The 23789-nt window shown below is 41.3% G+C and overlaps 1 protein-coding gene and 1 long non-coding RNA gene across 4 annotated transcripts in view; one reads left to right on the forward strand and one right to left on the reverse strand.

The window, feature by feature from the left end:
- ST6GALNAC3 (ST6 N-acetylgalactosaminide alpha-2,6-sialyltransferase 3) overlaps window positions 1-23789 on the forward strand; it is a 339199-nt gene that overhangs the window by 137176 nt on the left and 178234 nt on the right. For all 3 annotated transcript variants that reach the window (XR_012905922.2, XM_075936280.2, XM_075936284.2), the window contains exon 2: window positions 10261-10452. Coding sequence is in view for 2 of the 3 variants with exons in the window: in XM_075936280.2 (XP_075792395.2) it covers window positions 10261-10452 (192 nt within the window). In the remaining variant the exon portion in view is untranslated. The remainder of the gene's footprint in view (window positions 1-10260; window positions 10453-23789) is intronic.
- LOC142830567 (uncharacterized) lies at window positions 6648-10314 on the reverse strand. Its single transcript, XR_012905925.2, has 3 exons — window positions 10182-10314; window positions 8873-8922; window positions 6648-7073 (listed from the first exon to the last, which is right to left on the reverse strand). It is a non-coding gene; the product is annotated as an uncharacterized LOC142830567 (long non-coding RNA).

Below are 23789 nucleotides of genomic sequence, written 5' to 3' on the forward strand. Positions count from 1 at the left end.
GTTGATAGGAAAAATAGTCATACAGATTAATTCTTAAGAAGACATGAAGGTTCTGAGCAGACTAAGTTCTGCAATATGGCCTTTCAAATACAGTATGTCTTCTATTTTATGCTTAAGTTGTATTTTCCACCTTCTACCTACAGTTCTGTTTTAGAATTTCCCAGTTTTCTGATAAAGAACTTTATAATGTTACTTAAGCAGCTACAGTGTTTCCTATTGGAATATTGCATGGAACACAATTCTCTAGTCATCTAAATGTTGTTCAGTTATTTGGGGCTAAATTTAAATTCCAGCAATTATCCTGCTCATAATGGTCAAGCCTTTTGAGACTGATTCCTATACATCTTCAGGTATTTGGGCAATGACTTGTGTGCCAATTCTTGCTGCTCAGACCCTCACTGGTTACTGTGGCAGATGAGATCAAGGATCATGTCTTTAGAATTGTGTAGAAGCTGGGCAGTGACAGTTTTACTGATTTTTCCAATGCTCTCTGCAGAGGTCAAAGCTTTTTATTGTGTTTTTCAGTTGTGCCAGCAGTCATGTTTTTATGATTCCTACTTCTTTGCTTTCTGGGGGTCAATTTTTTTTTATTTAAACACATTGAGGTTTTTTTTTCTTGGCCTCTGCTGGCCAGGTCACCTGCTGCAAGATGGCTTGGTCATCCTGGTCTCATGGATAATGCCAAGGTGTGCATGTGCTCCAGCTTCAGCAAGAAAATGTCTTGCTTTGTAAAGGAAACAAAAGCCTTCTCTGTCCTAGCTACTGGATACTTGAGGGGACTTCAGTCCAGAGTTAGAAGAGTGTTCTGAGGTCATTGGTCATAAAGAGTGTGTCTATACTACACCACAGGTCGAAATAAGATATGTAATTTTAGCTACGCAAATTTCATATCTTATTTCAAAATAACCCGCTATTCCAAAACATCCCTTACTCTTTGTGGAATGAGGTTTACAGGGACGTCAGAATAGCAAGCCTGAAATAAGGGGCTTGCTGTTAAGATGTGGGATAGTTTTTCAGGATACTGGAGTATCCCAAAATAGTGTTGCAGTGTAGATGTAGCCAAAATGAGAAAGGCAGTCCACAATTTCATGAACATACCTGAACTGACAAATGATAAAACAGATGGCAAGACAGAAGGCAGAAACTGCTGGGCAAATCTTTCTTCTTTGAATGTCAAGGGGCTACTGACTCTAGTAGCTCCAAAGTGGTCCATGCTGTCATGGAACGTACAAAGCTGATTACAGTGCACCCTTGCTAAAATACAAGTAGTTGGTCTTCAGACCAGTTTCTGAGCTCATATAACAGCTCAAAACACGCAAGCAAATATCTTATATCACTAAGGGCTAGAGAGCTTCCTCCTTCCTTTCCAGATAGTCATCCACAGTCATAAGGCAACTCCAAACCATTTTTACTGAAACATCCCATCCCCAGGGAAATGAAAGGTCAAAGGAGCTCTTAGGGCACATCTACACTGCAGGGCAAAAATTGAATTAAGCTACTCAACTTCAGCTACATCAATTGCATAGCTTGAGTGAAAATAGCTTAATTTAGCTTTAGGCGCTGTCTACACAGCAGGAAGTCAAAGGAAGAACACTCTTCCTTCAACTTCCTTTACTCCTCATAAAAATGAGGGTTACAGGAATCAGAGTAAGAAGTCCGGCTTGCCGTTATTTCAAAATGATGGCTTGCTGTATAGACATGTACTTTGATATTTCAAAATAACATCAGTTATTCTGAAAAAATGCCACTGTGTAGACATACCATTAATGACCTGGCAATCCTAGCCAGTGAGTTCAGTGTTCTGACACTTTGTCAGTCCATACAGCATTCATTATAGCCTTCCCTTATGTAGACAGAAAGCTTGGAAATGGGGAATTTGTTAATTGAGCAGCATTTTTGCATATTCTGTAATATCCTTCAATTGGCCTCTGTAAGCAGATGCCCTTCAATTGGCCCCTGGGCACTTCATCATTCACTCTTCCCAAAAGATTATTTTGCCATTTTGTTGTATTTGAAGGAGGAGTTGTTTGTTACATCTGATGTAACGAGAGAAGATCAAAATTATAAGCAAAAATAAATAAATAAATAAAAATCATGCTGCGTTTGTCTTCAGTTATCCAAGATCCCATATTAGAAAGGCAGCTAAGATGTATCAGAAGAATATATGCCATGGTTTCTGATTCCTTAAGGGCCTCAAGACATCTCTCTGTGAAGTTTTCAGTGATGTCATATATGAAAAGAGCAGAGGATGAGACATGCAAGGTAGCCATCTTGTTTTCCATCCATGCTTGCTGTGGTGAGTAATCTTTGAAGTTACCTCTGAGCATGTGCATTCTTAAACCTGAGCCAGAATGTATGATACATCATCTGAGGCAATTACTTGCAGGTCTTGTGATAGGCTCCATTCCACTCAACTGGGGTTCAGCCAGTCCACAGACACAGACCCACCCAGGTGATCTTAGGGGAATACTCCAACTGGCTAGTAATTCTGACAGACTGCCTGTGATCCAGCCAGCCCTTCTTTTTGCTCCTGCTCTCTCTTAGGCCTGTTTTCACACCAGAAGCACCCTGCTCTAACCTGCATCATCTTCTGCCTCATGTGGCCACCCAGTCACTGTGACACTTTGAGCTCTACTCAGGGTCATTCACTGATGAGGGCACCTTTGATAGAAAAATCTAAAGGCCATCACAGAAGTCTGGCCCATATTTTTTATTAGTCAGTTTCCTTTTCTATATAGGTATTATTCATTCTGTAGTTTCTATTATACCTTCTTTATTTCTACTCCATGCTCTAGTGCTTCCCTGCTGGTCATGTTCCAGGAAATAAATGTGGCAGACAGTCTCTGGTCCAAAAATACCCTTTCAGCTTGTCTTGCTAATTTCTGTTCTTAAGAACAGAGTTGTCTGCCATTCTGGTCCCTTTCCTTTTTTCTTCTTCCCAAGAAGTGGAATCAAACCTTCACTAACCATTTCATGTTGCATTTTGAGTGTTTTGGGGTTAACTTTTACATCTAGGTGCAATGCAAATGAATCTTTAGCTATAGATTTGTTGCAAGTGCCATTGACACACAGGTATATTTTAAAAATAATCTCTTTGCTAGGTAAGCATTTTTTGTGGTTATTGTATTTTGCCACTTTAAAAAAGTTATTCCAACTATACTTTTTAGTAGTTAGAGTTGATATTATATCTCTGGAGAGTTCTAGAAGAGCAGTCCTTGAATGACCATTAGCCAAGCAGCTGTTGTCAAGGAGAGATGAATGCTGGAAGGAAGGATTGAAGAGCAGGTCTCTTTTCAACATTAGAAATCAGCAAGGTGTGATAAAATATTTTTCTTAAGGAATTTCACTCTGTGGTCTTTTGTGACAGAAAGTGACACTTGAATAAGGTAATCAAGACTATAAAAGACAAAATAAATCTGGTTTTATATACAGTAGTTCACACAATGAAACAAATTCAGTAAGCATAGCTGTTATTGTTTTCAATTGGAGGTATACTTGAGTGAAAATCAAATGAAGCTTGAAAATCTGAAGCACTACAATAAAAGTAGCATAAAGTACAGGAGTATTTAAAAGATCGTTCTTCATTATAGTCATGAAAGTAAATATTGTGAAACCAGTACAATATTATTGCACTGATCATGCCATTTAACTGCAAACACACATGTTAATCGTTATCTCTCAATTGTCCTATGAGGCACACTGATAGCATGTGTTCATTAATATAGCAGATAGAAAAAGGTCTATAAAATCAATTACTCTCCAAAATGTATTATTTTAAGCAGGTCTTTGGGGCTTGGAATGGTCTTTATTGGTATTTTGTACTGCACCAAGCTCACTGTTGGCATTTTACAAATGATAAAATAATAGCTGTTCTGTCAGAAAGGACTGGTCTAGTGCTTAGAATAGGGGACTGGGAGTGAATGTTGCTGCTGATTTGTTGTGTGGCCTTGGACAAGTCACTTTAGCCTTGGTTTATGTATCTGTAAAATGGATAGAATAACATTTAGCTTTGTACCTCACAGGAATGCTATGGCATTTATTATTACTTGTAAAGTGCTTTGAGAGCCTTTCCCATATGCTGTTCTGTAACTTTTACTATTTTAATGTTGGTTCTGGATCCAGAAATTAGTATGGGGAACATAGCAAAGCATATATTCACTATAGACTTTTGCAAAGTTTACTGCAACTTATGACACTGCTTTGTCATACTGAAAATGTTTTCTTTTGTGTTAAACATGTAAATTATCACTGTCCCTGTTAGACAGCTGTATACAGCACAAAATACCACAGAGCCATTTAAATATTACCAATTCATCAGAGATGATGAAATTGCAAAATGCTGTTGTCACATCGATATTCCTTATCAGATCATGAAAGAAAAACAATTCCATCTCTCTCAGAAAACGGTCACATTCTCACTATAATACAACTGAGTCACACTGGTAACTGGAAAATCCCTAAAATGTGGGTATTGCAACGATTATATATGTTAAACCTCATTAGAAACCATACTGTCAAATTCAGAGACAGACATTAGTCTCAGTAATGTTTTATTTCCACTGAGCTTTCCTAACCAGCAACATAGCATGACAGTCCTGTGATTATTTAATAACATATATAAATTCAAGCCTAGAAGGAATGATTCATCATGCCTACTGCATGATGGTTATTGATTTTGATAAATATCCTGGACAGAATGATTCTGATTACCAAGAAAGAACAAACAAAAATTGGGATTATATTATGGACACTAAATTGAGGGGGGGGGGACAGAATGAGAGAGGAAAATGGCTATTGCCACAGTAACTTCACTGTCTGAGGTAAGCACAAGTATTGCACTGCACATATTCAAATCCCCTCAGTTCATCCAATTTTATCAGAGTAGCCATACACATAAATTTTTACCCTCAGTGAGCATCTACTTTGGTTACTGAGTGAAGTTAACAAACAAAAAAGCCTGTTGGCCACTGTATATGAATATGTTAATTTTCTTCTAGCAGCTGCCTGCTAGATTAAAGTCTAGCACTGTATTAAAAGGAATAAAAGCACCTGAAAATTAATATAGCTTGAAAGTCTTTCAGCTATGAATCTGTTAAAAATGTTCTGTCTTCTATAACTTGTTATGGAACATGGTAAAACTAGGTATCTTTTAATTAAGATGCCAAGTGCATCAAAATGCTTATATTAAATTTCTTATAAAAGTTTGTGGCTTGATTAGGATGTATAGGTAGCTTTCCTGTCTGAGGAAATAGATTCTAAAAGTTTCAATTATTAAAAAGCTATTTGCAATTACCTGAAATGGAAAAAATAAAGCAGGAACAAGATATCTCCCTATTGTAATTTGCTAATTTAATTCTGCATTGCTGCTGCAAAATTTCAAATGATTGGTTTTGCAGATATTTATAATTTTGATGTGTACAAGATTTAAGATCAGCAATTGTACAAATACACTATAAATATAGCTCTGATCATATTTCTAGTGACCCAATGTGACTCTACAGGCCTTGAAAATTTTAAATTGTAAATTTCAAGAAAATCCAGGTGACAAGATCTATTTTTAACAAGAGGTGTTTACATGAAACACTGCACAAGGAATATCCATGACAAAAATTCCCAAGTGGCAGAAAAAAGCTGCTTTAGAGGGTGTACTTCTGTTGTAAAGTGACATGTGTTATGAGCTGCCTATCTCCTGGGGTGCCTCCTGATATAGTGGGGTGCCACTGAGCCCACCTATTCCGCCAGCCTGGGATCTGTTGCACTGTCCTGCTGAGTCAGGCTGGCATGCACACAGGTAGGGACCCAGTTGCAGAAAGACACAGACTGCACTGTATGGGAAGATGTTCAATTAAGGAATTGCCAAGCATTCAAGTGCATGCTCCGTCTCAAGTGGAAACCCAAAATTGTACTGTCTTGCAATGCACAGAGAACTGTGCCATGTAATCTCATGAAATTTGCATCCTTCCTCAAATTGGATGAAGATATGCTCAGCTTTTATGTCTCCCAGTTAGGAATTTCACAAACTGATTTGAGAGAAAACAATGCAAGTTTATTAACTACAAAAGATATATTTTAAGTAATTATTGGGGATAGAAAACAGATCAAAGCAGATTACCCAGCAAACAAAACCAAAACAGAATACAAACTTGGATACTAAAGAAACTGGTTACGAAGTGTTGTTTTAAGCATATTCTTGAAGGCACGCTGCTCTTGCTTGCAGTTTACAACTTCAAGTATTTCTTTTACAGGCCACCTTTTCCTGCCTGGACTCAGTTCTTTTCCACTCTCACCTTTTTGTCCTTGTATTAGATCTTCCAAACAGTCAGCTTGGGCAGAGATTCAGTAAAGAAAGAACCCTGTTTATCTCACTTCCCTGCCTTGAATAGGTTTTACATATTGCAAGAACCTTTTGTTTTCCAGTGTGCCCCCCAGTGGAAAAATACTGGTAATCTGTCACTGAGTCCAGTGCCAGGTGATTTAATCATATGACCCTGAGTGTCACAGCAGCCATGAATCAGAGATTGTATGTAGCATCCTAATAAAGCTTCTTGGGAAGGTGGGAGATTAGTATCTTCAAAGACCTATTGTTCTCTCTGATGATCTATTAACTTGTTTCCAGACTGATTGCATTTTGGCTGTTGGGTGTTCCCCAGGTGTGAACACTTTTGTAGTACAGCTGTATAATCAATATTCCTAACTTTAGATACAAAAATGATACATGCATACAAGCAGGATAATTATATTCACTGAATCATAACTTTTTCAATGATATTTCAATGCCTTATCTTGCACAAAACACCATAGTTACACTATAATCATATCATAACAATATTTCTAAAAGAATATAGGGTGTAGTGTTACAACAGGCATGATATTTTTTAAATATTGATCAAATGCCTTTTCTTTTTCTTTTTTTTTTTTGCTTCTTGAAAGTTAGATCAAGTTAGGGTCTTTTTTCAGCTTGGCTTTTAATCAGAGCCATTCTAAGAGCTATCAGTTCTGGTCTCCCTTGGTTTTGCTTGCAGACTTTTCGTAGGAGGCTGTGTCAGAGAATGGATGCTCGTGGTTCTTCCACCCTAATGAAATAAATGAATATGTTGGGTCTTTAGCACAGGCTTACAGTCTTCAAAAAGCTTAGACTTAAATGTGTGTTCACAAAAATAAATATACACGTTTAATAATTTGATTAAAAATTCCTTCAACTTGTGACCCCTTGTGAGGTCATCCTATGACTTTTTCCAGATATTCTAAAATCTTCGAGTGAGAGAGGCTCTGCATTTCTAATATAGAAAAATTCTTCCTCCTGACTTTTTAAAAAAACCTTTTAATATTTGTAGGAAAGCAAACTGGGGTTGATTCCTTGATTCACCGGGTTGGATCTTTCACCTCAAACCCTTGTTAGTACAGGCACAGTTTCTAACTTTCATTTTTGCTGGAAGGTGCTCCTCTCTGCCTCTTCCTATCTATGCAAATGGCAGACAGGGTCTCAGGGCAGAGGCCAAGCAGGCGTGTGGCCTTGAGCCAAAGCATAGGCTGGGGAGGAGAGGGAAGAGGCCTGACATGGGCAGGGTGTGTGAAGGGCCAAGGGAGGAGAGAGACCAATCACAGTTGAAGCCTCAGGACACAGTGTGGAAAGGATCTTGGAGGAAGAGACCAGGAGTGGGCGGTGCCTTGCAATGGAGCAGCGGTGGGGCCTCAGCAGGAAAGGGAAGAACTCAAGCGGTGCCTTGGAATGGAGTGATGGGTAGAGGCTTAGGGTGGGGGGAAAAAGGATTAACAAGGATAGGTCGTTGGGCAGAGCACAGGTGGAATGGGGGATGGGAACATAATCTGGAGAGTGGGGCCCTTAAAACATTAATCCAGCCCAACGGGTGTTGAGCACTCCTGGGGGTTTTCTTTTCAGTTGGTGCTTAAGTCTCAAAGCACCCATAGAGTCAGTGCCTATGGCTAAAGGGCTTTCATAAAGCTGGAAGGTAGGCAGCTATCTGTTGGTGATGGAATAGAGTACAATGCCATGTCTTGAGCAGGGTCAGATAAGTCTTGCAAGTGTAGTGGAAACATGCATTGAAATAAAGTCTGGCAATCCCTTTTACGTTGTGCAATACTTACTTAGGGAAAAGTCCTAAATAAGAGTAAATATTCCAGCAAATGTATACTTATACCCTTGTGATTGCTTCCTGGATATCTGCACACCCTGGGCACTGAGAACTGTTAAAAGTTTCATATGTAATCAAATAGATTCTATCTGGAACAGTGGAGTGGCATATGTGCCCATGCTGGCCATCTTGTAGCAATATAATGTAAATCTTTTGTAATGCAATTGATGAGATGTTCACAGGCTCTTAGGCTTTCCGGATGCTAGAGTTGCTATTTTATTGTACTCTGTTCTGTTCTTGAGACTTGCTTGTTTTTAACTTTTTTTAATGGTTTATGAATAACTTGCCTCTCATTTCATTCACTAAAACTCATCACTGGAGAACTACAAGTTTCCACTTCTCTCTCAGCAACCCCTTCCTCTCTGATTTCCCATCTCAGCAAGTCTTGCCTCCCAATACTTATAAAACTATTTTGTTCCAAGATGTCAAAACAGACAAACCATGTAACTAACCCATAATATCTGTACTGCAAGCTGTATGTGTATGTGTGTATAATTCAGGCATATACACATGCTATAAAATATACACTTGTGCATACCACACACAGACACGTTATTTGCAACCCGCAAAGTCCATGTGGTTCTTTTATATAATATTTTCTGTGTAATGGGAAAAACACACAATACCAACACTACCCAAAACTGAATTTCAATTTCTCCAATCTGATGAATCAGTGCAATGAAAGTCCAGGGAAGGAAATGATTAATATCTTCACATACTTGAGTCCTAGGTCTTCTCATTCTTCCATCTCCGGTACAGCAGCTAGCATCTACACATAACAGCCATCACAGATATGTTACGCTAGTTGCAGCTATTCTGGGTTGCAATTAAATACAGACATTAACAGTCAGGTTTTCACATATATCATTAAGAGATATGTACTTAACGACTGTACCTTCTTAACGGGTTTGATTTATTTCTTTTTACTGAAGTTCCATTTATACTGTTTAGAATGGTAGAATTACTTCCAATATAGTGATTAAATAGCAGCAAAATGAGGTAAAGCAGTAATCCAATTGGAGTAGTATATAAATACCTCAAGCCTATACATGTAATATTCCACTAAGAAATGCTTTAAAACTGTGTATTCTGTGGAGTAAATTCTAAAGTTGTATTGTATTTAAAGTCCGTAATCACTTGCACTGATGTGCAGCTAAATAATTTGGAAGCATTTTCTCTGGTCCTGTTAAAAGTGTAGGATTCATTAAATTATTTGTAAGTCATTATGTTGAAATGTGTCACTGTCCTGCAGCTGTAATTAATACCTTTTTTTTCCTGGTTAAAGATTAGGTGGGTTCACATTTAGGTGGATTAGAGATGAAAAGCAGGGTTTAAGTAGGTGAATGCTCAAGAGACCTTTTAAATTATTAACAACTGAGGTCAACTTGTCCTTGGTAATAAGGGCTCACGTTGTAAATCTGTGAACTTGGAAAGAAAGAAATTCTGGCTTCACTTATTCTAAGAAATGGAGGGGTCAGATTTTGATTTCAGTTACAGTATGTAAACCCAAGGTAATTTCACTGATTCCATTAGATTGATTTAAAATGAACAAGAAATAAATTAGATCAGAAACTGTCCCTTTCTCTTAACAATCATATATCATTTTAATCTGCATAGACGTCATTGTGTATTTTGTTTTAGTGCATCAGCTTTATGCCAGAATGGGACTACCAGTCATATATGCCATGCAGGGGTACTATAGCTGATTAAAACAGTCCAAATGTTTATTTTATAATGACATTCCAAGATGGATTTTTCATGAAAAATTCATCCCATTTTTCGGTCAGCTGTACTGCTGGTTAATATTTTTCCAATTTTGATTAAAAAGGTGATAAACTTTTCTCATAAGAAATTCTCTACTTTTTCATCCAGCCCTAGGCAGATCTCTTAAAACAACTGGAAATTCAAGTTTTAAGATGTAAAATTATTCAGTTACCTATCTTATTGGGATCTTGTAGCATTACTGGTTATTGCTTCCTGTAGTAAGTGCAAGCAGATCAAGATTTGAAAAAGGGAAAGCATACTAACAAGATTTGTTGTTGTTGTTGTTTTTGAAACTGATCCTTATTTTTTTAATAAAACACTTTCTCTTCTTCCCCAATTATAGAGAAAATCCATTATCGCAGTAATTTCCGTCGCAGCATTCCTCCTCCTCATTGTTCATCTTACAAATGAAGTAAACTTCCCTTTGATTCTAAACTGGTTTGGACAAACTGGTGTGAAACGGATGCCATTTTCCCACATACAAAGGCGACCTCTCAGAACTCACTATGGATATATAAATGTAAAAACACAAGAGGTAAGAACTTCTGCTAAAGCAGTGACTAGAAAGTAATCTGCTGTCAGAAAATTTGTTAACTAAAGGAAGTATTTAAAAAACAACAATGCAAACCACATGCTCAACAAACCTCCATCTCACTGGTCCCAGATAAGAGTTCTAACTGTTCTGACAGATACAAAATGTCCTTAGAAAAATCTAAGCAAGTAATGTTTTTCAACAACAAAGGACACTTTTAAAAAATGTGAATAGTTTAAATGCTCTAATACCCATAACCAGAACTTTAAAAGAACAGTGAACTTGACTCAAAATGTTGGGTAGTTCCAGCGAAAATATATTACTTTGAAAGTTTTCAAATGTTTACATTTAAATCCTATCTTCATTACAATTCAGAATTAGTTTTGTTGGATGTTTGTGGTGGAAACTCTGATTTTAATTAATTAATTATGCTTATCTGGGAGATATGACAGATTCTTTGTGGGGGTTTTTTTTTCCTCGAGATGGCAGAAAAGAAGGCTAAAATTTTGCAAAAATGTATGAATAAGAAACAAAGCCTCAAATTAGTGTTCAGTTAGGATTAATTTAAATGTTTCAATAATATTTAGTTTACAGCATGTCAGCTAGGGATGTGAAAGATTAACTGGTTCACGTCACCCTAATGGGTGATGCTTTCTGGTTCCAGTTAATCTTTAACAGATGGGTGTTGGAGCGGTCTGCTCCAGCGTTATGGGGGAACTGGGCCCGAGGGGCTACTCTGGACAACCCCAGAGCAACCCCTGTCCACGGCGAGTCCAGGAGCCCTGCAGGTTGGGGTTGCTGTGGTGGAACAGCCTCTGTCCACGGGGAGCCCGAGTGTCTTGAAGGCAGTTAATCAATTAAATGGGAGAATGATTAACTGGTTAACCAATTAAATGGGTTTTTATACCCCTAACGTCAGTTTATCTTGAAGATTATATTTTCTTTTCCACTTGTGTATCATATGGTGTTCTAACTTTGTGGTATATTATCATTTGCAAAATGTTTGGTTATGGTTTTATAAGCCATTTGCAAAGATTCCAAATATTACATCAACTCTGGTAATTTAAGGACTTTGATGCTATTGACATTCTTGGAGTCATTCTATTATTAATAATATTTTGCTGAAATCTTCTCCCGTTGGTCTTGAAAATGTTTGATATTTGTGCATAAGTATAAATCATTAAAGTACATTCAATAACATTAAAACGTTATTTTGTTTTACAAGCTCTTCCTGATACTCTTTTTTTACATTGGCAAGCAATGAAATGCTTTTACAGACCCATTTTCTTAGTTTCTTTGTTTGTTTTATTTTGCTGAAGGAAGTAATAATTATTAGATTCATGTACATAGTACACTGAAATATGCTTGCTTTGAGAAGGAAGATAATTTTCCCTCTTGTGAGTGCAGCTGTATTTCATTTTGATTTCTAAGTGCATGAGATAGGTAAATTGTTTCACCATTACAGTGCCAAAGGTGAAAATCAGAGCAAGAAATTGTAGTTTTGTAGGGAATTATTTTTAAAAGCTTTTAACTTTTTTAATGACCGTAGAGTTCATGAAAGATGCAGAAGTGAGAGCCCTGGGGTGCATTTGCTTACAGAACAAGTACAGGACAAGAAGCAGGAGAAAAATCTTCTTGAGTCAAGGGCTGCAATCCTGGCCTCGGATTATCAGAGATATGCCAATGACTTAACTGGGGCCAGTATTTCACTCCATGTGCCCATGGGCGGTTGGTATGCTAGGCGGGGGGAGGCACAGCCTTCCCAAACCGCCAGCCTGGCCCTGCCCACAGTCCGCCCCCAGAACACCTGATATAGGCATTCTGGGGATGCCCTCCCCCTGCTTTAAGGCTGGAGCACACCCGTACCCACTTCTCTCCCCGTGATTGGTGGGGGTGTGTGTGGCATGCTGCCTCGCCTCCCCATAGTGGGGAGTGGGGCCTTGGCAAAAGGGGTAGGACTGTGGTTGGGGGCTTGCTTCCCCCAGCCCTGTCTTCACTGACTGCTTATGCATGGGCCTTAAACTTAAAACCAATTGAGGAACCCGTTGAGGGCAAGAGGCATCACTGTGTCACCTAATAAAGCAGGCCTGTTTCCTGATATTGCTGACTGTCAGCCGTAGTGGCGGGTGTGAGATGTGGACACAATGTGAACAAGATGGAAGCCATCAACTTGTGTAAATTATGCCACCAAAATCATTTGGTCACTGCCAGTCTGAGCTGGCTTCAGACTGGCAGCCCTGCAGGAGAAGGGCTTAATATCACTTAATGTCATTGCCCTGAACAGCTCAGTCTCCCGGAGGTTATATGTGGGACCTATAGACGCTGGTAGCTCCACACTTACTGATTCTTACTTTATATTTACTTAATATGCTTCAAAGGTACATTTACATTGCAGTGGGGGTAAGGGGTGTCCTTCCCACTGGGACTAGTGGGATGCTTGAACTACAATGGTAAAAACAGCAGTATGAATGCAGTGGCACAGACAACTGCTAAGGCTAGGCTGGGCTGCCACTGTGGCTGTACTGCTAGTTTTAGCTTGCTAGCGTGTGTGTCTGTGCTGGGAATTCCGTGTAAATGAGCCCACATCTTGGAGATGGAACTGAATGGTCTGATAGTCGGTGACTGAGTAATCGATTAGCAGAACATTATTCTCAATGTAGCTGAGGCCACGGAGGATTTTTTTAAATTAGTAACTTAAATTGTTTTCCCCTTCAAACATGCAGATTACATTAATATTTGCTAATTAACAGTGATGAGGAGGATACTGAACATGCCTTGTTAATTGTGAATTCTCTACTCTTGAATTAATTATTCCCTGTGCGAGGGAGAATTTTGTGTGTGTGTGTTGGCTGTGTGAAAAGCTTTCATGCAGCTGGTCTTTGTAACTCTCTTACAGCCTTTTTAGACTACAGGCAGTCCCCGGGTTACGTACAAGATAGGGACTGTAGGTTTGTTCTTAAGTTGAATCTGTATGTAAGTCGGAACTGGCATCCAGTTGCTCTGCCCCAGGCTTCCTGGAATCAGCCGCTGATCAGTTTCAACAGGCTGAAACTGGACGCCAGTTCTTACATACAGATTCAACTTAAGAACCCCAGGCGTCCCCAAGTCTGCTGCTGCTGAAACTGATCAGCGGCTGATTCCAGGAAGCCCGGAGCAGAGCAACTCTGCCTCAGGCTTCCTGTAGTCAGTGCTGGTCAGTTTCAGCAGCAGCTGACTTGGGGACGCCTGGGGCAGAGCAGCTGGGGTGCTGCAAGGTTGGTCCAGTAGCGCCCAAAGCGGCGCTACGGGACCAACCGGCAAAGCCCCAGCTGCTGTACCACAGGCGTCCGGAGCAAAGCCGCAGAGAACGGGGGCAGCGGGACAGCCCAGACGCACCGCGGCTGTCCTGCTGCCTGCGTGCTCTGAGGCTTTGCTCCCGGTCTCCCTGGTCTCCAGCAGACCAGGGAGACCGGGAGCAAAGCCGCGGAGCACGCCAGCAGCGGGACAGCCACGGCGCATCTGGGCTGTCCGCTGCCCACGTGCTCCGCCGCTTTGCTCCCCGTTACGCGGATCTGCAGTTACGAACGGGGTTTGCTGCCCATCTCCCTGGTCTGCTGTAGACCAGCAGACCAGGGAGATGGGAAGCAAAGCCTCTGAGGACGCCGGCAGTGGGACCAGGGAGATGGGAAGCAAAGCCTCTGAGGACGCCGGCAGTGGGACAGCCGCAGTGCGTCTGGGCTGTCCACTGCCCGCATGCTCCGTGGCTTTGCTCCAGGTCTCCCCAGACCAGGGAGACAGGGAGCAAAGCCGGGGAGCACGCAGGCAGCGGACAGCCCAGACGTGCCACGGCTGTCCCGCTGCCAGCGTCCTCAGAGGCTTTGCTTCCTGTCTCCCTGGTCTGCTGTTCTCCAGCAGACCAGGGAGACGGGCAGCAAACCCCATTTGTAACTGTGGATCCGAAGTAAGTCTGATCCGCGTAATTCGGGGACTGCCTGTATTTGTTTTTATTTTACTTTGAATGCATTAGAAGTATAAATGAATATGTATGTGTAAAATGACTAGATACTCTTTGGTCTTAATGGTGGAAACCTAAAACAGTCGTTATCTCATCCATCAAGGTGCTGAGTTTATTCAACTTCAGAATTCAGAGGTCCTTGTGAGGGTCTGTGCCCCCTTCCTCCCACATTCTTGGGCTATGTCTAGACTGCAAGCCTCTTTCGAAAGAGGCTTTTTTAAAATATACTTTCGAAAAAGCTTCTTTTGAAAAAGAGCATCTAGACTGCAATCTCTTCTTTCGAAAAAGTGAGCCGCTTTTTCGAAAGAGAGCACCCAGGCAGTCTGGATGTTCTCTTTCGAAAAAGCCCTGTTTGCATTCAAGAACACCTTTTTTCGAAAGAGTACTTTCAAAAAAAGCCGTTCTTCCTCGTGAAATGAGGAGTACCACCGTCGAAAGAAAAGCTGCGTTCTTTCGATTTAATTTTGAAAGAACGCGGCTGTAGTCTAGACGCAGGTGAAGCTTTTTCGAAAAAAGGCTACTTTTTTTTGAAAAAACCCTGCAGTCTAGACACAGCCTTGGTGTGTACACCCTATGTCACCTTGTATCTCATCAGATTCCCAGTCTCTTCTGCTGTCATTCTATATTCTCCTTCCTGCTCTGACTTCCTTATAGCTTCTTGCACTTCTTTTATCCTCCTTACTCCATTTACTTCCTGGGCCTCCCCCACAGCCTCCCACATTGAGGCCAGGGAGAATGGCTACATACTGTTCTGCATACGTCCTCTAGTACCCTGTCTCCCCAAACTTTCTGAAAGGTGCTCTTCTTGAGTAAACACAACAAAGCAGAATACATTAATGCAGAGGGGAAAGTAACTTAAATTTCTTATAGGTACTGTCTTATCACAACCTGCCCCCCTTTGAGGAGACAGTATTAGGGTGGGGGGAGGGTGTGATATGACAGTACCTGTAAGAAATGTAACTGAGGGGTGGAGTTTGTGGGGGAGAGGGGGTTCAGGACAGAAGGTTGATACGTGTTGTGGGGGAGCTTAGGAGGCAGGGGGCTGAGGGTGCAGGAATCAAGTCAGTGTGCTGGGAACATGAGGTGATGCAGGAATCAGGTTTGGCATCTACAAGGGGCTCAGAGCAGGGGGTTGAAGTGTGGGGGTGCAGGAGTAAGGGTTTGGGTGTATGAGAGACTCAGGGCAGGGGACTGGGCCCTCTCATGGCTAGATGGGGGCTAGACCATGGGGCCTGCCCCAGAACTGAGGATGGAGCTGGGCCACCCCGGCCACAGTAGGACAAGAACCAGTTCCACCCTCCCACACACACCAGATGGGGGCTGCTACCAGCCTCTCTCAGTAGGCTGGCTGAGAGTGCACCTCCACTACAGTGTGTCCCTAGCGGGCCCCTTTAAATTGCTGCTGGCCTCTTGGCTGTGATGGAGCACAGCTGGTTCTTATGAGAGTAGCACATCGGGGTGCACCCACTTACTGTCACCTCTGCATTAATGCCATGCCACATAAGTCATCTCAAGACAAAAAGAATAGAAACATTTTAAAATTGAATTACACATACACTTTAAGACTTTTTTTCCTGATTTTTACCATATTCACCCCCCCCCCCCCGCCCACAAAAAAAAAAAAGCCTTCTAGCAAGGGATGAGCCGTGGCAGGTGAAATTTCATGCAGTTGATTTCCTTTGGCAGACAACTGAATGGAACTGGACTTGGAAAATTGGGCATGTAATGAGAACGTAGGCACTCAGTAATTAAGGTCAAAGCTATCATTGATCCATAATAGGAAAGTTTATGCAATGCAGCAAGTGGTGACATAAATATGTCTGTTTATCATAAAATAGGGAAATTTTAAAGGGTGATACATGTGTATCACTTTGAAATGTGAACATCTAGTGCAATGTGGCAGCAAAAGGGATATTTCTACTTCATTGTGTGTGGGAATTAGTAACATAATGACATGAAATATTTTTTGCAAAAAAGTCTAAAACGTTTTCAGATGAAATATAACTAGATTACATGGGAGTATTTAGTAGATTGCAGTGAGGCACATGTTTTAACTATCTTTAATTAAGACTGTACATAATACAATATTGTTGCTATGGTTTCGTTGAATTGTAGCCATAGCAACAGCTACAAAAATTGGTGTTGTGTTCAATAAACATACTATGTTTGATATAAATCAGATATTAATTGTTATTGTCCTTACCTATTAAGCTAAGACATGCTACAGTTGTGGGGTGGGGTGGGGGAGGGATGGACTAATGTGATATTTCTAAAATATAAGCTCCCAAGTTTGCATTCTGGAGCCTATGGATTCCACACCCAGAGAAGTTGCTGCTGCAACAGCATCCAGTCCTTGCCCACTTAAATTCAAAATGGAATGGAATGCTACCCTACGAAGCAATCTGAGAAGATCCCCTTGTGAATCCACGTGCAGGAGACATGTACCCACGCCTGGCAGGAGGCTAAGGCTAGCGGCTTCCATACTGGCTCTGGCTCCAGCCTCTAGTTTGTGGTGATGACCCCAAATGTGGCTATCTCAGGTTCCTGGCCTGAGACTCACCAGAAATGTTAATGTGATCTTTTCAGACTAATTTTTGCTAAGCCAAGGGCACAATTTGCCTTCATTCATTCTGACCAATATCTCCCTGTTCACCCCACCTACAATTGGGTCTCTGAAGAGAGACCTGTGGGGGAACACAAGGAATGGGTGAAGACTGTGCTTTGGAACCACCAGGCACCCCTCTTTAGTGGCCCAAACACTTGGGCTGTGTCTACACTGGCATGAATTTCCGGAAATGCTTAAAACAGAATAGATTTCGTTATAAGTATTTCAGGAAAAGGAGCGTCTATATTGGCAGGCTGCTTTTCCGGAAAAGCCCTTTTTCTGGAAAAGCGTCCGTGGCCAATGTAGATGCGCTTTTCCGGAAAAGAGCCCAGAGCGTCATTTTCGCGATCGGGGCTTTTTTCCGGAAAAGACTACTGGGCTGTCTACACTGGCCCTTTTCCGGAATAGTTTTTCCGGAATAGCGGCTGATTTTGTACAGTAGAGCATCGTTGCTTTTCCGGAAATTCAAGGGCCAGTGTAGACAGCTCGCAGCTTATTCCGGAAAAGCGGCTGATTTTCCAGAATAAGTGGCCCAGTGTAGACACAGCCTTGGTGTTTATCATTTCCCCATAGAGCTTTTACAGAAAACACACATTTAATTTAAAATGTGATTTACTACTAGAAAAAAAGCTCTATGGTGATCACAGAGAAGGAAGTGCATTCTCCATGGAACCAGTGCAGCACAGACAACAGCATTGCTAATTTCTCCGAATGGATCTGCCATCGTGCCTAAAACCTAACTGGGAGAGGTCACTTACAGCTCAAAGGATAAATGAAGTCATTAGAACCCCATCTTTCTGTCCAGAAAATTGGTATCAGTTATAATGATGGTTTCAGTGGTGTAATCGTTTATCTGCTGTGACCTGAATGAAGACTATCTGCTGTTTACACAATGCCCAACAAATACCTTTCAGTTGGTAACCACCATTGTTCCCTGTAAGATTTCCCATCCATGGAAGGAGTGAGTTTTGTTTTGTGCATTAACATTGACGTCATGTGTGCTTGTTCAGATGTGCACCCCTGTGGCACTCCCCAGTCACTAACAAAATGTTATATAATATAAAATGTTATACAAAAATGCTAAACGAAGGGATAATTAACAAGGTGCATGACTCTGCGGTACAGGAATCAGGGCAGGGGGTGAGAGCTAAGGGGGGACTTAGGCCAATGGGGTGCAGGATTTGTGGCAGAAGAGAGCTCAGGACGGGGGGGGGCTGAAAGGTTGGGGAGATGGCAGCTCCTTGCTGGGGGTGGCTGGAGCTGAGTTGCCCATTCCTCTGGCAGCTCATTGCAGGGGGTGGCTCAGGACTGGGCTGCCCGGACCCCCAGGAAGCTGCTCATTGTGGGAGGGGAGAATGAAGCTGAGTTGACTCTGGCCAGCTGGCAGCTCTTCATGGTTGGAAGGGCTAGGGCTGTGCTGCCCAACTCCCTCAATCAGTGGGCAAGCTCCTAGGGTAAGGGGGCCAGGGCTGCTGGATGGCAGCCGCCCATTGAGCTCTACAAAGTTATATTTTCTAATCCTTTCATCATTCTGAACCCTCTCCAGTTTATCAACATCCTTCTTGACTTGGGGGGAACCAGAACTGGACACAGGATTCCAGCAACAGTCACACCAGTGCCAAATAGAGAGGTAAAATAACCTCTCTGCTCCTATTCAAGATTTCCTTACTCATGCATTCCAGGCCATGCATCTTCAGCCTTTGGGAAACAGCATCACACTGAGAGCTCACATTCAGCTGATTATCCACTCAGCCCTCAGATCTGCTTCAGAGTTGCTAAAGATTGCCTCCTGAGCAAGTTTTGCAATGGGATTTGTGAAAAGATGGCTGTGACTTTGCCTACCTCAGTGTCATTCTTCTCCCAATGATGTCTCCTGACAAAAAGATAATTGTGAGACCATGCTGTAAGCACCACCAAAAACACAAGCTGTTATGAACCAAGTTTAAGGAAGTGGGTTCCAAAGATGTGTCCTCAACAGAGGCCATGCTATGGTCACCACAACTCGGACAATGTTTCCTGAGGATAAAGATGGGATATAGGCCAAGTGTTAAATTAACACATTCAAAAGAGTTAAATCCACTTTCCACCGAGTCTGAATTTGGTGTATCAAGTGGTGGGCAGTTCTTTTTCGGAGCAGAGAGTACCCCTCCCCCACCAGCCAGAGCTCTATTATCAGGTGTTAATTCATCTTTCCTGTCAAGAATCTGTGGAAGGAGAATGGAAATAAGACCTGTCTCCTTACTACTCACAGGCTGATGGACTAGATGAGGGTTTGATGCACATGGGGTATGTTTTTGCTGTTCTGACTTGGTTGCACATCTTGGGAGTTTCCACAGGGTTTCCTACTTTTTTGTTGTTGAGATATTACACAGCTAATGGAAGCCTCATGTATGTCAGAACTTGACCTCTAAAAGTATCATGGCCAGTTGTGTTCTCCATGTGAGAAGTATCTCCAAATGAGAGGAAATGTGAGAATTGACTTCAGAGCATTTGGAAATGTCTAGCAAAACAAAGAAGGCCTGAAGCAGTTGGTCAGGTCAGAAGAGAGAACCGAAGCATGGAGACATGTCACGTAAAGACCAGAGAAAGTGGGGTGAGTTAACTGTAGTCTGGTCAAAAGAGGTGCAAATGGATTTGGCATAATAACTGCCCAAATGAGTACAAAACAGAGGAAAATAATTAAAGATAGGCCTGCTGGACCAGTCAGTACAAGAGGACGAGGCCTAAGTACACTGGTTAGATCAGTGGGAGGAAGCAAAAGTTGCCTCTAAACTGAAAATGCTTTCACTTTGCATCAGAATGGATTTTTTTAAAACTATGAAGTTCACAGACTTGCTTGTGGAATGAAGGATGATCTGGGTAGCATTGGTGGCCTTCTTGCAGTTTCATGCAGACTAACAGCTGAAATCGCAATATCCCATCATTTGCAGGCTGGACTCCTGCCCATCCTGGCTGATTTAAAAAAAAAAAACAACCAAACAACAACAAAACAAGAGAGTGTGATATTGGATTCTTTACTGACCAAAGCTGCTATTGCTTCCTTTCAGGTAGGCAGAGTGCCAGTGACTTTCTCACACATGCAGTGGGTAGAAAACTGCTCAAGAGGCAGTCTCTTGATACTGAAAGTCCTGCCAATTATTGTCCAGTTTCAAAGCTGCTGCTTTCTTACTTGAAGGCCCTTCCCTTTGGAATTTGCTGCCTCTGGCCATCTGTCACAGCCTAAACTTGGCAGCATCAGATTTGGCTGTCAGGCTCTCTTCTTTGGTTATGCCTTGGTTTCACATTTTGCTTTGATTTTACTTATTGTTCTCACTATTTTTATCAATTGGACGTTTTCACCCAGGCAAGAGTTTTATGGCTTTATTTGACTTTTTGGTTGAATGATGACCCTTTTGAGTTCTATATGCTCAGCACTGCTGAATTATAGTTAGCTACTGTTAGGTCTGGTCTGAATGAGGAAAAGTGTGTTGGTCTTGCTATAGCATGAAAGCCTCCTCGTGCAGACACAGTTCATACTAGCCAAAAGTGCATTGCCCAGAAGGGTTTATACTACTTCCTCTGGTGCAATAAACTAGACCAGCAAAAGCACTTATAAGTCGGTATAATTGCGATTACACTGGGGCTTTTGAGGGTATAAAAATGTCAGAAAACCCCCACTTCTACCTGATATTACTATATCAGCAAAGGTTTCTAGTGTAGATTAAAGCTTATATAACAGATCACTATATATGACAGAGCTGCACAATATATACATAGCATGAGTCATGTCTGGAGCCACTTACACCGTGCTGAGTAAGATCCAAACAGCTGGGTAGAGGGTGAACTGTAGAAAGTGTGCCTGGGCCCAAAAAATAGTCACTTCCTAATTACCTTCTGAGATCAGTATCCAGGGGAGAGGGAAGGGGAAAGTATTACTATTGAATAAAATTTCCAAATCCAGGGCAATGAAATTACTCCATTTGGGATTGGCTAGTCACTTAATACCAACAATTCATACTGCATTCTCTCTCACCACAGTGGTGCCTCTTACAGACTTAACCTTGTTCACACTAGCCTTCTGTATGCCCATCATGAATGTTGTTTTGAATGTGTAGCTCTGCAGAATACTGTCTTTGACTCCACATTTTCCTGTCTGTAAGGAGCTTGAATTTTGGTTTCCAAACTGATTAAATGTTTCAGGTTGGCATGTCTTGGATCGTCCTTCTCCAGGGGAAAGAAGTTGAACATCAGCCTGTTGCTATGATGTGCTAGAAAGGACTGTCACGGACTCTTTATTAAAATTCCATCACTTGGAATGGTTTGGTTTGATTTTCCCGGTTCTGGAGTTAGCCCACTTCTTGGGTACAGTCAAATTATCTCTTTCAGAGATGACTTATTCCTCAGATTCATAGCAATATTGCTAAAGAGCAAAGAGAGGTTTTTGGTCTTTGGAGCACATCATGTTGAACCAATTTTTATTTATTTTAAATTTTCCCAGCCCAGAATATTCTCAGATTCCCCTGAATAGTCTCCTTGACTCCACATTTTCTTAAACTGTTCCAGTTAAATGAACTTAAATTTTAGAACTGCACCTTCCAATCTACTTCAGTGGGAGTTACAGTATATACATGGAGGTTAGGTCCATAAAAGGCTATTAGCCAGGGGATAGAATTGGTGTCCCTGGCCTCTGTTTGTCAGAGGCTGGAGAAGGATGGCAGGAGACAAATCACTTGATCATTGTCTTTGGTCCATCCTCTCTGGGGCATCTGGTGCTGGTCACTGTCGGCAGACAGGATACTGGGCTAGATGGACCTTGGTCTGACTCAGTACGGCCGTTCTTATGTTCTTATGGCAGATAGAACTTGACCCATGGTATAACAGTAACTCAAAATTTGGTTACAAACAAAGAAATTATGTAGTTGGTCAAAAACACAATTTATAGATTTGGTTATATTTTTTAATTTTGGGGCCTAGTATCATCTAGCAAATTTCACTTTGTTATTGATAAAGCGTTGTATATAAGATCTCTAATTTCTAGCCCATTTCCATTCCTCCCTTCACTTCCAAACCAATTTCATGCACCATTTGCAACTATTGCCTTGTTCCTTTCATCAGTTTAGATCATGGCGCCCCTGCAGTTTGGCTTCTCCTCTCACCACAGAATATCTGAAACTGCTCCCACCACAGAATATCATGAGTCCCTCTGGAAAATAGTATGTAGAATTACACAGGCATTAGGACAGATTCTGAACCACTGCACTGATATTCTGGAGGTAAGAAGTTGCACTTAACAAGCCAACCTCTGCACCAACATTAGTTTTGGAATGATTCAAAGTGTAGTCCCAAATTGAATTTATGACCATAATTCAGTCTGCCATTGACAGAGGCATGAACAATTGCAGCAAGAGCTGACTAGGAAAGAAGTTTTTGCTGTCAGGTGTAAGTCATAAGCTATTTTGTCTTTTGCTGAAAGATGATCATCCAGCAGTAATTACAAATTACCTGACTCTGAGATTTCCAATCTCAGTTATCCATGGCAGAAACAAACCCTCAGTTGGTGGGACGCAATCTTTGCTTTATCTTTTGGTTGCTTTCTACAAGCATCACCTGTATCTTTACTGGTTTGTGACTCAGCCTGTCTACCCTCAGCTATGCGCAGTTTCCATCAGAGATTGGGAAAGGCACTCAATAAATTGGGTTAAAAGAGAAACATAAAGCTTTTTGAAGACTTCACAGATCATGCTTCCTTACTAACATCATATATACATTACCCAAGAGTGGAGACAAGATGGAGCCTAGTGTAATCACACATGAGAGGACAGGAGAGTCCCATGGGATCTCTTTCCAAGATAAGTGCAAAATTACATAAGAGCAGCACTGTCAGATCCTGCTCATAAGAACACTGCCAACACCTCACGATCATCAGCAAGGGCATTGGATATATGTAATGCCCAAGTGAATAGATGATCTTCATCCATCCATCACTAGGCGAGGAACATCTGTACATGCAACAAATACCATTCTGTGCAACATGTCCAGGTCTGTATTCTGATTGACTATTACCAGAAGTCCATAAGGGTTGGCATATATCATTATCAGTTAATACATGACAATTCTCATGGTACCTTGATGCCTCAGATTTTCTTGTTCCTTGCCAGTCTTCCTTGAATAAGCACATATAACTTCCATTAAATTATATTAGAGCTAGGAAAGTGAACTGAGCAGAAAACAGACATCCATAGCTTTAGAGGTTGGCAGTAACTGAAAACAAGTAGGCAAAACTGACAAACAAAAGTATATTAGAAGTCATTTCCAGCTGTGGGTAAAAGTGATATTGTATTGTGCTCAAAATGAGGAGTCTCCACTTCCAGTCAGAATGTAAGGCACATTTTGTGCCAGCTCAAGCTAAAACATTCACAGTGTTTTATTTATTGATTATCACCTAGGAACTAACATCGCAGTTCTCTTTCCACTTGTCATTAAATAGCTCACACTCATTCCAGCAGGTGTTAGCCAGTCTCCTTTTCATTTCCTGGGGAAGGAGAGGCCTTTTATGAGGTCATTATTATTGGAATGGTACAAATGTCATTTTTTGAGAGGAAAATAAACCCCATGATAATAACAGAATCCTAAAAGTGATTGGCAGGATTCCTGGATTAGTGTACAGTTTAAAACGTCTGTGTTTCCTGATGTCAGTCCCAATTCCTTGTTCTGAAATTATAGTGTGTGTGTCCAATATAAATATAGAACACAACGAATGTA

The sequence above is a fragment of the Pelodiscus sinensis genome, chromosome 9 (assembly GCF_052426305.1).
Source record: "Pelodiscus sinensis isolate ZL-2025 chromosome 9, ASM5242630v1, whole genome shotgun sequence".
Classification (NCBI taxonomy): Eukaryota; Metazoa; Chordata; order Testudines; family Trionychidae; genus Pelodiscus; species Pelodiscus sinensis.